Source organism: Oncorhynchus masou, chromosome 11 (genome assembly GCF_036934945.1).
Source record: "Oncorhynchus masou masou isolate Uvic2021 chromosome 11, UVic_Omas_1.1, whole genome shotgun sequence".
Classification (NCBI taxonomy): domain Eukaryota; kingdom Metazoa; phylum Chordata; class Actinopteri; order Salmoniformes; family Salmonidae; genus Oncorhynchus; species Oncorhynchus masou.
In genome coordinates this window covers 28,219,388-28,233,751 of record NC_088222.1, presented here as the reverse complement: position 1 = coordinate 28,233,751, position 14,364 = coordinate 28,219,388, and the positions used below count along the sequence as shown (strand labels likewise).

Genomic DNA, 14,364 nt, shown 5'->3' with positions numbered 1-14,364 from the left:
CGCGTGAGTGGGGCACGGCAATCTGGGAGGCGAGGGCTGAGTGTATTAACCAGTTTCAGGACTTTAAGGAGGAGATGATACGGGTTTTTGACCGTTCTGTTTTTGGGGAGGAGGCTTCCAGGGCCCTGTCTTCCCTATGTCAGGGGAATCGATCCATAACGGATTATTCTATTGAGTTTCGCACTCTCGCTGCCTCTAGTGACTGGAACGAGCCGGCTTTGCTCGCTCGTTTTCTGGAGGGTCTCCTCGTCGAGGTTAAGGATGAGATCCTCTCCCGGGAGGTTCCTTCCAGTCTGGACTCCTTAATAGCCCTCGCTATTCGCATAGAGCGACGGTTTGATCTTCGTCGCCGAGCTCGTGGAAAGGAGCTCGCGTTCTCCGTTGCTCCCCTCTCCACATCACTGCCACCTGCCGCATCACTGCCACCCTCCTCCGCCGGCTCGGATGCTGAGCCTATGCAGCTGGGGGGTATCCGCATCTCGGCCAAGGAGAAGGAACGGAGAATCACCAATCGCCTCTGTCTCTACTGCGGTTCCGCTGGTAATTTTGTCACCTCATGTCCAGTAAAAGCCAGAGCTCATCAGTAAGGGGAGGGCTACTGGTGAGCGCAACTACTCAGGCCTCTCCTTCTGGATCACGCACTACCTTTCCGGTCCATCTCCGCTGGCCCGGTTCATCTGCTTCCTGCAGTGCCTTGATAGACTCTGGGGCGGAGGGCTGTTTTATGGACGAGACCTGGGCTCGGGAACATGACATTCCTCTCAGACAGTTAGGGGAGCCCACGGCCTTGTTCGCTTTAGATGGTAGTTCTCTCCCCAAGATTCAGCGTGAGACGCTGCCTTTAACCCTCACTGTCTCTGGTAATCATAGCGAAACCATTTCTTTTTTAATTTTTCGTTCACCTTTTACACCTGTTGTTTTGGGTCATCCCTGGCTAGTGCGCCATAACCCTTCTATTAATTGGTCTAGTAATACTATCCTATCCTGGAATGTTTCTTGTCATGTGACCTGTTTAATGTCTGCTATCCCTCCTGTTTCCTCTGTCTCTTCTTCACAGGAGGAGCCTGGCGATTTGACAGGGGTGCCGGAGGAGTATCACGATCTGCGCACGGTGTTCAGTCGTTCCAAGGCCACTTCTCTCCCTCCACACCGGTCGTATGACTGTAGTATTGATCTCCTTCCGGGAACCACTCCCCCGGGGTAGATTATACTCTCTGTCGGCTCCCGAACGTAAGGCTCTCGAGGATTATTTGTCGGTTTCGCTCGACGCCGGTACCATAGTCTCCTCCTCCTCTCCCGCCGGAGCGGGGTTTTTTTTTGTTCAGAAGAAGGACGGGTCCCTGCGCCCATGCGTGGATTATCGAGGGCTGAATGACATAACAGTTAAGAATCGTTATCCGCTTCCTCTTATGTCTTCAGCCTTCGAGATCCTGCAGGGAGCCAGGTTTTCACCAAATTGGACCTTCGTAACGCCTACCATCTCGTGCGCATCAGGGAGGGGGACGAGTGGAAGACGGCGTTTAACACTCCGTTAGGGCACTTTGAATACCGGGTTCTTCCTTTCGGCCTCGTTAACGCTCCAGCTGTCTTTCAGGCACTAGTTAACGACGTCCTGAGAGACATGCTGAACATTTTTGTTTTCGTTTACATGGACGATATCCTGATTTTTTCACCGTCTCTCTCGATTCATGTTCAGCACGTGCGACGCGTCCTCCAGCGCCTTTTGGAGAACTGTCTTTATGTGAAGGCTGAGAAGTGCACTTTTCATGCCGCCTCTGTCCCTTTTCTCGGTTCCGTTATTTCCGCTGAGGGCATTAAGATGGATCCCGCTAAGGTCCAGGCTGTCATTGATTGGCCCGTTCCTAAGTCACGCGTCGAGCTGCAGCGCTTTCTGGGCTTCGCTAATTTCTATCGTCGTTTGATCCGTAATTTCGGTCAGGTGGCAGCTCCCCTCACAGCCCTTACTTCTGTTAAGACGTGCTTTAAGTGGTCCGTTTCCGCCCAGGGAGCTTTTGATCTTCTTAAGAATCGTTTTACATCCGCACCTATTCTTGTTACACCTGACATCTCTAGTCAGTTTGTTGTTGAGGTTGACGCGTCAGAGGTGGGCGTGGGAGCCATTCTTTCTCAGCGCTCTCTCTCTGACGGCAAGGTCCATCCTTGCGCGTTTTTCTCTCATCGCTTATCGCCGTCAGAACGTAACTATGATGTTGGTAATCGCGAACTGCTCGCCATCCGCTTAGCCCTAGGCGAATGGCGACAGTGGTTGGAGGGGGCGACCGTTCCTTTTGTCGTTTGGACTGACCATAGGAACCTTGAGTACATCCGTTCAGCCAAACGACTTAATGCGCGTCAGGCTCGTTGGGCTCTGTTTTTCGCTCGTTTCGAGTTTGTTATTTCTTATCGTCCGGGCTCAAAAAACACCAAGCCTGATGCTTTATCTCGTCTCTTCAGTTCTTCTGAGGTCTCCACCGACCCCGAGGGGATTCTCCCTGAAGGGCGTGTTGTCGGGTTGACTGTCTGGGGAATTGAGAGGCAGGTAAAGCAAGCACTCGCTCACACTCCGTCGCCGCGAGCTTGCCCTAGGAACCTTCTGTTCGTTCCCGTTCCTACTCGTCCGGCCGTTCTTCAGTGGGCCCACTCTGCCAAGTTAGCCGGCCACCCCGGCGTTCGGGGGTACGCTCGCTTCCATTCGCCAGCGTTTCTGGTGGCCCACTCGGGAACGTGACGCGCGTCGATTTGTCGCCGCTTGTTCGGTCTGCGCGCAGACTAAATCTGGGAACTCTCCTCCTGCCGGCCGTCTCAGACCGCTTCCCATTCCCTCTCGACCGTGGTCTCACATCGCTTTAGATTTCATCACCGGACTGCCTTCATCAGCGGGGAAGACAGTTATTCTTACGGTTGTCGATAGATTCTCTAAGGCGGCTCATTTCATTCCTCTCGCTAAGCTCCCTTCTGCTAAGGAGACGGCTCAGATCATTATCGAGAATGTTTTCCGAATTCATGGCCTTCCGTCTGACGTCGTTTCCGACAGAGGCCCGCAGTTCACGTCTCAATTTTGGAGGGAGTTTTGCCGTTTGATTGGGGCTTCCGTCAGTCTCTCGTCCGGCTTTCATCCCCAGTCTAACGGTCAAGCCGAACGGGCCAATCAGACTGTTGGTCGCATTTTACGCAGTCTTTCTTTTCGTAACCCTGCGTCTTGGTCAGAACAGCTCCCCTGGGCAGAGTACGCCCACAACTCGCTTCCCTCGTCTGCTACCGGTCTATCTCCTTTTCAGAGTAGCCTCGGGTACCAGCCTCCGCTGTTCTCATCTCAGCTCGCCGAGTCCTGCGTCCCCTCCGCTCAGGCTTTTGTCCAGCGTTGCGAGCGCACCTGGAAGGGGTCAGGTCGGCACTTTGCCGTAATAGGGCGCAGACTGTGAGGGCCGCTAATAAGCGTAGGACCAAGAGTCCTAGATATTGTTGCGGTCAGAGAGTATGGCTCTCCACTCAGAACCTTCCCCTTAAGACAGCTTCTCGCAAGTTGGCCCCGCGGTTCATTGGTCCGTTCCGTATTTCCCAGGTCATTAATCCTGTCGCAGTGCGACTTCTTCTCCCGCTATCTTCGTCGCGTTCACCCGGTCTTCCATGTCTCCTGTGTTAAGCCCGTTCTTCGCGCCCCCGCTCGTCCCTCCCCCCCATCCTTGTCGAGGGCGCACCCATCTACAGGGTTCGTAAGATTTTGGACATGCGCCCTCGGGGCCGTGGTCATCAGTACCTAGTGGATTGGGAGGGGTACGGTCCTGAGGAGAGGAGTTGGGTTCCCTCTCGGGACGTGCTGGACCGTTCGCTGATCGATGATTTCCTCCGTTGCCGCCAGGTTTCCTCCTCGAGTGCGCCAGGAGGCGCTCGGTGAGTGGGGGGTACTGTCATGTCTTGTTATGTCTGTTCCTGTCCTTTCTCTTCACTCTGTCTCTCTCTGCTGGTCTTTTTAGGTTACCTTCTCTGTCTCTCATTCTTCAGCTGTTCTACATCTCCCCTAACTAGCTCATTCACTCTTTCACACCTGTTCTCTCTTCCCCCTCTGATTAGGTCTCTATTTCTCTCTCTGTTCCTGCTACTTTCAGTGTCTGATTCTTGTTTGTGTTTTTGATGCCAGAAGCAAGCTGTCGTCTCGTTTGCTTCCACCTTGTCCTATCCTGTCGGAGTCTGCCTGGCAGGTGCATCCTGCACTATACTACGTTCTTTTTGTTCCATTGTCAACGTTGGAAGAGGATTTATGCCATTCCTGTTTTTCATTAAAGAACTCTGTTTTCTGTTAAAACCGCTTTTGGGTCTTCACTCAAGTACATAACAATGAGGACCGCCACAGGAAAGGAAGACCCGGAGTTACCTCTGCTGCAGAGGATAAGTTCATTAGAGTTACCAGGCTCAGAAATTGCAGCCCAAATAAATGCTTCACAGAGTTCAAGTAACAGACACATCTCAACATCAACTGTTCAGAGGAGACTGCGTGAATCAGGCCTTCATGGTCGAATAGCTGCAAAGAAACCACTACTAAGGGACACCAATAAGAATAAGAGACTTGGTTGGGCCAAGAAACACGGGCAATGGACATTAGACCTGTGGAAATCTGTCCTTTGGTCTGACGAGTCCAAATGTATTTTTGGTTCCAACCACCGGGTCTTTGTGAGACGCAGAGTAGGTGAATGGATGTGAGGTGTGATAGTGTGGGGGTGGTGCTTTGCTGGTTACACTGTCAGTGATTTATTCAAGGCACACTTAACCAACATGGCTACCACAGCATTATACAGCGATACATCATCCCATCTGGTATACGCTCATTTGTCTTTCAAAAGGACAATGACCCAACACACCTCTAGGCTGTGTAAGGGCTATTTGCCCAAGAAGGAGAGTGATGGAGTGCTGCATCAGATGACCTGGCCTCCACAATTACCTGACTTCAACCCAAATGAGATGGTTTGGGATGAGTTGGACCGCTGAGTGAAGGAAAAGCAGCCAACAAGTGTTCAGCATGTACGAGAACTTCTTCAAGACTGTTGGAAAAGCATTCCAGGTAAAGCTTGTTGAGAGAATGCCAAGAGTGTGCAAAGCAGTCTTCAAAGCAAAGGGTGGCTACTTTGAAGAATATTTGTTTCACACCTTTTTGGTAACTACATGATTCCATATGTGTTATTTCATAGTTTTGATGTCTTCACTATTATTCTACAAGTAGAAAATAGTTCAAATAAAGAAAAACCCTTGAATGAGTTGGTGTGTCCAAACCTTTGACTGGTACTGTACATTAACTAGGTACTACCTATTTTTGGTTCAGTAGTTATCAGTTTTGATCAGTTTAATTAAGTGATATTTAATTATATTTTTAACAAATGACAAGAAAATTATATCAAAAGTAAATTGAGTTTTGCATTTTGTAAAGTAGTGACTTAGATTGAAACTGTGTCCAAATTGAAAGAGTCATTTGGTGCAGTAATTTTGTTTGTTGTACTCAGTCAATTGAAAATATGCTTAGGGGTTTGAAACATGAGCCATTTTGATGATCTGTTAAGATTCTTGAGCTTAGAGTTGTGAAAATATACCATATTCTTGTGAAAATTGCACCGAAGTGATACAAAAAAAATGTAATGGTATAACACAACAAATCAACTTAAATGGCACTCCCGTTGCACAAGAAGAGCAGTGAGCAAACAACACCCCAAAATATTCAAATGAGCCTCCGTTCCTACATGTTAATTATAATTTAAAGAAGAAAGAGTCATTATGGTTGCACATAGAACCATCACCGTAGCAAAGAACCATTGATGAACCTTGTTTTTGGGGTACGCAGATACTGACAGGGACAATACAGCTACAAAGGCATACATGAGAAGACATGGATGTGAGCACTGATGGCTGGTGGAAAAAGTAAAATACTTGAGTCTTGCCATAAATTGTTTCTTAGAGAACGTTTGCATTACAAGGCAGCTGCTGAAAACACCCTTAAAAGGCACAATGCAGATAAATCACCATACACGTTTTTTCAGATATACCTTTCACATCGGTGCATACAAAATGACCTGGCAGAATGATTTATTTGGCATTTGAGAAAACATTACTAATTTTAAAGAGCAGCAAAAAGCTTAGTTATAAAATTATTTGTATAATTTTTTCCCACAATGTTGTGTTAAGACAGAGAGACTGTGCTATACCTCCAACAAGCAATGGCACATTTAAAACACTGTAATTATCCAAATTACAGGAAGCAGATTCCGATAACGTCTATAGAACTAGATGTGCTAGCGTGACAGGAAGTGATTTACTATCTCCAAGTCAACCACATCCGTAAAGAGGGTGAGATAATTGATGTGTAAAAAGTAGAAAACGTTCGACAAAATGCACGAAAGAAAATGGTTCTCTCTCTCTCTCTCTCTCTCTCGCTCTCTCTCCCGCTCTCTCTCTCGCTCTCTCTCTCGCTCTCTCTCTCTCACTCTCTCTCTCTCTCTCTCTCTCTCTCTCTCTCGCTCTCTCTCGCTCTCTCTCTCTCTCTCTCTCTCGCTCTCTCTCTCTCTCTCGCTCTCTCTCTCGCTCTCTCTCTCGCTCTCTCTCTCTCTCGCTCTCTCTCGCTCTCTCGCTCTCTCTCTCAATTCAATTCAATTCAATTCAATTCAAGGGGCTTTATTGGCATGGGAAACATGTGTTAACATTGCCAAAGCAAGTAAGGTATATAATATATAAAGTGAAATAGACAATAAAAATTAACAGTAGACATCACACATACAGAAGTTTCAAAACAATAAAGACATTTCAAATGTCATATTATATATATATACAGTGTTTTTACAATGTGCAAATGGTAAAGGACACAAGATAAAATAAATGAGCATAGATATGTGTTGTATTTACAATGGTGCGTGTTCTTCACTGGTTGCCCTTTTCTCGTGGCAACAGGTCACAAATCTTGCTGCTCTGATGGCACACTGTGGAATTTCACCCAGTAGATATGGGAGTTTTTCAAAATTGGATTTGTTTTCGAATTCTTTGTGGATCTGTGTAATCTGAGGGAAATATGTCTCTCTAATATGGTCATACTTTGGGCAGGAGGTTAGGAAGTGCAGCTCAGTTTCCACCTCATTTTGTGGGCAGTGAGCACATAGCCTGTCTTCTCTTGAGAGCCATGTCTGCCTACGGCGGCCTTTCTCAATAGCAAGGCTATGCTCGCTGAGTCTGTACATAGTCAAAGCTTTCCTTAATTTTGGGTCAGTCACAGTGGTCAGGTATTCTGCCGCTGTGTACTCTCTGTGTAGGGCCAAATAGCATTCTAGTTTGCTCTGTTTTTTTGTTAATTCTTTCCAATGTGTCAAGTAATTATCTTTTTGTTTTCTCATGATTTGGTTGGGTCTAATTGTGCTGCTGTCATGGGGCTCTGTAGGGTGTGTTTGTGAACAGAGCCCCAGGACCAGCTTGCTTAGGGGACTCTTCTCCAGGTTCATCTCTCTGTAGGTGATGGCTTTGTTGTGGAAGGTTTGGGAATCGCTTCCTTTTAGGTGGTTATAGAATTTAACTGCTCTTTTCTGGATTTTGATAATTAGTGGGTATCGGCCTAATTCTGCTCTGCATGCATTATTTGGTGTTCTACGTTGTACACTGAGGATATTTTTGCAGAATTCTGCGTGCAGAGTCTCAATTTGGTGTTTGTCCCATTTTGTGAAGTCTTGGTTGGTGAGCGGACCCCAGACCTCACAACCATAAAGGGCAATGGGCTCTATGACTGATTCAAGTATTTTTAGCCAAATCCTAATTGGTATGTTGAAATTTATGTTCCTTTTGATGGCATAGAATGCCCTTCTTGCCTTGTCTCTCAGATCGTTCACAGCTTTGTGGAAGTTACCTGTGGCGCTGATGTTTAGGCCAAGGTATGTATAGTTTTTTGTGTGCTCTAGGGCAACAGTGTCTAGATGGAATTTGTATTTGTGGTCCTGGTGACTGGACCTTTTTGGAACACCATAATTTTGGTCTTACTGAGATTTACTGTCAGGGCCCAGGTCTGACAGAATCTGTGCATAAGATCTAGGTGCTGCTGTAGGCCCTCCTTGGTTGGTGACAGAAGCACCAGATCATCAGCAAACAGCAGACATTTGACTTCAGATTCTAGTAGGGTGAGGCCGGGTGCTGCAGACTTTTCTAGTGCCCGCGCCAGTTCGTTGATATATATGTTGAAGAGGGTGGGGCTTAAGCTGCATCCCTGTCTAACCCCACGACCCTGTGTGAAGAAATGTGTGTGTTTTTTGCCAATTTTAACCGCACACTTGTTGTTTGTGTACATGGATTTTATGATGTCGTATGTTTTACCCCCAACACCACTTTCCATCAGTTTGTATAGCAGACCCTCATGCCAAATTGAGTCGAAGGCTTTTTTGAAATCAACAAAGCATGAGAAGACTTTGCCTTTGTTTTGGTTTGTTTGGTTGTCAATTAGGGTGTGCAGGGTGAATACATGGTCTGTTGTACGGTAGTTTGGTAAAAAGCCAATTTGACATTTGCTCAGTACATTGTTTTCATTGAGGAAGTGTACGAGTCTGCTGTTAATGATAATGCAGAGGATTTTCCCAAGGTTACTGTTGACGCATATTCCACGGTAGTTATTGGGGTCAAATTTGTCTCCATTTTTGTGGATTGGGGTGATCAGTCCTTGGTTCCAAATATTGGGGAAGATGCCAGAGCTAAGGATGATGTTAAAGAGTTTTAGTATAGCCAATTGGAATTTGTTGTCTGTATATTTGATCATTTCATTGAGGATACCATCAACACCACAGGCCTTTTTGGGTTTGAGGGTTTTTATTTTGTCCTGTAACTCATTCAATGTTATTGGAGAATCCAGTGGGTTCTGGTAGTCTTTAATAGTTGATTCTAAGATCTGTATTTGATCATGTATATGTTTTTGCTCTTTATTCTTTGTTATAGAGCCAAAAAGATTGGAGAAGTGGTTTACCCATACATCTCCATTTTGGATAGATAATTCTTCGTGTTGTTGTTTGTTTAGTGTTTTCCAATTTTCCCAGAAGTGGTTAGAGTCTATGGATTCTTCAATTACATTGAGCTGATTTCTGACATGCTGTTCCTTCTTTTCCGTAGTGTATTTCTGTATTGTTTTAGTGATTCACCATAGTGAAGGCGTAGACTCAGGTTTTCCGGGTCTCTATGTTTTTGGTTGGACAGGTTTCTCAATTTCTTTCTTAGAATTTTGCATTCTTCATCAAACCATTTGTCATTGTTGTTAATTTTCTTCGGTTTTCTATTTGAGATTTTTAGATTTGATAGGGAAGCTGAGAGGTCAAATATACTGTTAAGATTTTCTACTGCCAAGTTTACACCTTCACTATTACAGTGGAACGTTTTACCCAGGAAATTATCTAAAAGGGATTGAATTTGTTGTTGCCTAATTGTTTTTTGGTAGGTTTCCAAACTGCATTCCTTCCATCTATAGCATTTCTTAATGTTACTCAGTTCCTTTGGCTTTGATGCCTCATGATTGAGTATTGCTCTGTTTAAGTAGACTGTGATTTTGCTGTGGTCTGATAGGGGTGTCAGTGGGCTGACTGTGAACGCTCTGAGAGACTCTGGGTTGAGGTCAGTGATAAAGTAGTCTACAGTACTACTGCCAAGAGATGAGCTATAGGTGTACCTACCATAGGAGTCCCCTCGAAGCCTACCATTGACTATGTACATACCCAGCGTGCGACAGAGCTGCAGGAGTTGTGACCCGTTTTTGTTGGTTATGTTGTCATAGTTGTGCCTAGGGGGGCATACGGGGGAGGGAATGCTGTCACCTCCAGGCAGGTGTTTGTCCCCCTATGTGCTGAGGGTGTCGGGTTCTTGTCTCTCTCTCTCTCTCGCTCTCTCTCTCGCTCTCTCTCTCGCTCTCTCTCGCTCTCTCTCTCTCTCTCTCTCGCTCTCTCTCTCTTGCTCTCTCTCTCTCTCTCGCTCTCTCTCGCTCTCTGTCACGCCTTGGTCTTAGTATTTTGTGTTTTAGTTAATTAGTTGGTCAGGCCAGTGTGTGACATGGGTTTATGTTATTGTGTTGTCGTATTGGGGTTTTTGTAGGCATTGGGATTGTGGTTGATTAGGGGTGTGATTAGTTTAGGTTTGGCTGCCTGAGGCGGTTCTCAATCAGTCAGGTGATTCTTGTTGTCTCTGACAGGGAACCGTATTTAGGTAGCCTGGGTTTCACTGTGTATTTCGTGGGTGATTGTTCCTGTCTCTGTGTAGTGTTCACCAGATAGGTTGTAATAGGTTTCACGTTCCGTTTGTTGTTTTTTTGTATTTATTTAGTTATTTCATGTATCATTCCGTTTTTCCTTCATTAAGGACATGAGTAACCACCACGCTGCATTTCGGTCTGACTCTCTTCCAACAAACGAAGAACGCCGTTACACTCTCGCTCTCTCTCTCTCGCTCTCTCTCTCTCTCTCTCTCTCTCTCTCTCTCGCTCTCTCTCTTGCTCTCTCTCTCTCTCTCTCTCTCATTGAAAGTTAATAATGGATTCACCTGCTCGGCCAAGTCCTCCCTCATCAGCCTTTTAGCCTGATGAAGTTTGGGCCGGAAGTATCTTTGAGAAAGTGATCAAGGTAGAGGCTCCCATCTACAGTCAGGATGTTGTTGGTGACTGCTGAGACTTGGCAGTCTGTTTCCCTCAGGGAGTTTAGGATAATACTGAAGGGATGCTCATGACCTGACAGACATGACACATGTACTGTAGATCTGATCAAATCAGGTTTTTGTGTTGAATTGGAGAATGCATTCAGTCACTGCTTCTACCATTTATGTTTAATCATGAATGATGATGTAGCCTATATGGTCAAGTGGTTAGTGCTGTTGCTCCTGGTACATGTGTGTACCACTGTCACAGTAGGGTTGAATCTGGCCTGGTAATCTGTCATCAGCTTACTATCTTTTCAAATAAACCAACAAAATTGAAAGGAATGGGAAGGAGTCAAAAGGCAAGGAGTCGAGAATTTAAAGGAGCAATTAAATGATGCTAGAAACATGTTGAATCACACGCCCCTTATATTTACATGGGCTTAAAGCAAATATTAGATAAACATGGTTGCAGTCTTACCAATCCTTTGCAATTTTCTTTTGAACTGAGATCACCTACAATTCTTAGGGTACTAAATTATATTATTTTCTACCCGTATTGACTTGAGACAATGAGGTACTGTATGTGCCCTTAGACAGAATAGCATGCAGTTGTATGAGGCATTCATTCCATGAATCCTTTTTATCAGATTCTTAAATATGCCTTGGCTTTCTGGAGAGGCTCCCGTAGCCATGTCGCCAGATTACAGTTTCAAGTCATAAACCCTACATGGGAACACACCAAGGATGAGTACAGACCGAAAACCTGCCCAACTGAAATATTAGTTTGCTTTGGGTAATCCCTTGCCTACATAGAAACACTATGGTGTAAAACCAGAGCCAAGTCAAGTGTGCCTCCATCCTGACTGTGTTTGGTGGTGTGTTTCAGTGCAAAGTGATAGTTCTGACACATTTCCTCACCAATAAGAGGGCATGGGGCTTCCTCTCTCCCTGAGACAACCCAGAGCCGGTAGTCAGTGGGTCTGCCCTGTGGGAATAGAAAAATACAATTATGTTTAGGAGGAAGAAAGGAAACTCAGCGATATCTACACCCCCAGGAATGGTCAGTGACAGGAAATGCCATTTGAGACCACAAAACGTTGTCAATTATTCTTGTTTCTCTTGTGATACTCTTCTGGCCTACTCTAAAGATCTATGAGTAAAGATGTAGGCTAGTGGTAACTCTTCTGGCCTACTCTAAAGATCTATGAGTAAAGATGTAGGCTCGTGGTAACTCTTCTTGTCACGAGTACGACCGAGGGTGGATTCCCTTCCCGGTCGGGTGGCGCTCCACGGTTGTCGTCACCGGCCTATTCGCTGCCACTGATTGTCTTTCCTCCCCCTCCTTGTATGTTTATTGGTAGCACCTGTTTGTAATGATTAGTTGGGCTTCTTTAGACAGTCGGCCCGCCTGTTTGTTGTGCGGGATTATTCATTGTAACCTTCGGCTCTGTTGTAGAGGAACGTGTTAGTTCCTGGTCGTGCATTTTTCAGTAGTCATTTTTCATTCCCTGTGTTTTGGGGCCGTTATTATTGTGAGCACCCTGTGGTGTGTTGGTGCAATTAAAGAGCACAGCATTGAACTCTGTGTCCTGCGTTTGACTCCACACCCACGACACCCGGAGCGTTACTCTTCTGGCCTACTCTAAAGATCTATGAGTAAAGATGTAGGCTAGTGGTAACTCTTCTGGCCTACTCTAAAGATCTATGAGTAAAGATGTAGGCTAGTGGTAGCGGAGAATGATCTAAACTCTAAAGAGCAAACCTTAAAAAACGATTAATTTAATTAAACATGTTGCAACAGGTGTAACATTGCAGAGCTTGGAGAGATTGAGTCTAGGTCAGGGCTCTCCAACCCTGTTTCTGGAGATCTACTGTCCTGTAGGTTTTCGCTCTAACCCTAATCTAGCGCACCTGATTCTCCAGGAACAGGGTTGGAGAACCCTGGTCTAGGTCATGCATGATTATCTTCAACTTGAAAAAAATATTATAAAAAAATATATATATTATTATATATATATATTATTATATAATGCTAGTATTTTTTTTTGTTAACACATAATACAAACAGAATATCCATACAGCAAAAATATGGATCATATCTAATAATAGAGCTAATACATAACGACTACATTAACTGGTATCAACAACTCACAGTGAGTCTTAACTGTTGGGTGAAGATCCTGTGTACTTTGTCAACTTCGTCTTTATTGTCCACATTCACAGTTGTCTACATTAACACAAAACACAGATACTTCCTTCATATTCTTATAGAATTGGAAAATATTGTCTGAGGTTACTTGAATCAATGTCATGTTAACGAGGAAAAGTCGTACATTCATTCAATGTATATCATTTAGAATTTAAAGATTTGAGGGAAATGGTCAATAAGCATAGGATAAGCAGCAGTAGTTGTAGATGAGTGAATTCCCTTACCATTGCACTAGTTCCAAAATGTATGAGAACAACCTTCATGGTTAGATTGCTAGGATATTCCACTGTCTTGGATTTGGTGATGTGCCTGTGGCAAATAGGAATATATTAGTGCTATACAAGTCTGATATCTTAATGTGCCTGCATCAAGTAGATACATAATCCTACACTCTTAGAAACAATTGTTCCAACAGGGTTCTTCGGATGTCCCATAGCATAACACTTTTGTGTTCCATGTAGAACCTCTTACCTAGAACCAAAAAGGGTTCTCCAAAGGGTTCTCCTATAGGGACAGCCGAATAACCCTTTTAGGTTCTAGATAACACTTTTTTGTCCTAAGTGTCAACATTTAATTTTATATTGTACACCTGGGTTTTGTAACTATTTCCTTACCGTTGTAAAGATGAAAGAAATTTCTCCTTTGCCTCAGCTGAACTGATTGGGAAAACAAATGTCATCTCCCCCCCTCCCAAGTTAATTTTCAACTATTTTTCTAGCAATTGAAACATTTATTTTAATGATTGGAGTAGCCTACCTGAGAGTCACCACGTAATTGGTGGTAGGCCAGCCAATGACAAAGGAGTTCTTTGAGGTCAGTTTTCTCTCATCATCCTCTTCAATGCAAGAACCCAACCACATCTCACACAGCCTCACACTCTCCTTCAGTTTGAGGCTTGAGGAAGACCTGCAAGACAACAGGGTAGATAAACCACTATCAGCTATCTATCAGGACAAAATACAATAGTAATTGCAATCATCAATTACACATTATATATATAAGGACAAAATGCTCACTTTTAATATCCCATTGTTTGTTCGCATCTTTTCCTATTCATCTTGTTCAGTAAGTGGACATTATTTTTAGACGCTGAGGACTAACTTTGATTTAGTGATGATGAATGTGTCACTGAAAAGTGTCTCTCTTGGGTCTACAGTCCAGTGCTGATCTGCATGTGCTCCTCCATCACAAACTCTGCACTCTGGGACGTTAGGCTTTGGATCAGCCGTGCTCTTGGTGATGGGACTGGGACGCCATCCCTAAAGACAAAAACCACTCTGTAAAGGCGATATCATGTCTCTGGCAATGATTCAGTTAATTGTACTTTTAATTGAATTGAATCCCCTTGGGTGACTTTGCCTTGAGTCTCCCATCAAACAGGCATTTACAATACATTTATCACATGGCACAAAAAAACACACAGGGGTTACATTCTTTGTAGGGGTTACATATTTTAATAATTTAACTATTAAGATGTCTGATACTCATGGGAATGCATGGCTTCTGGGCACCGGTTGTATATAAGTGCCTGTTTAATT

At 44.6% G+C, this 14,364-nt stretch overlaps 1 protein-coding gene across 6 annotated transcripts in view; it reads right to left on the bottom strand.

Annotated features, from left to right (window-relative positions):
- Positions 1–14,364, bottom strand: part of arhgap20b (Rho GTPase activating protein 20b) — a 29,368-nt gene that overhangs the window by 9,318 nt on the left and 5,686 nt on the right. For 2 of the 6 annotated variants that reach the window (XM_064978009.1, XM_064978011.1), the window contains exons 2-6: positions 13,928–14,085; positions 13,583–13,732; positions 13,051–13,135; positions 12,770–12,844; positions 11,536–11,602 (exon numbers count right to left, since the gene is read on the bottom strand). In XM_064978009.1, coding sequence (XP_064834081.1) covers positions 11,536–11,602; positions 12,770–12,844; positions 13,051–13,135; positions 13,583–13,732; positions 13,928–14,085 — 535 coding nt within the window. Of the gene's footprint in view, positions 1–9,680; positions 11,603–12,769; positions 12,845–13,050; positions 13,136–13,582; positions 13,733–13,927; positions 14,086–14,364 lie in introns of those variants that run through there. The other 4 variants (XM_064978012.1, XM_064978008.1, XM_064978013.1 and 1 more) reach the window with 3 other exon arrangements.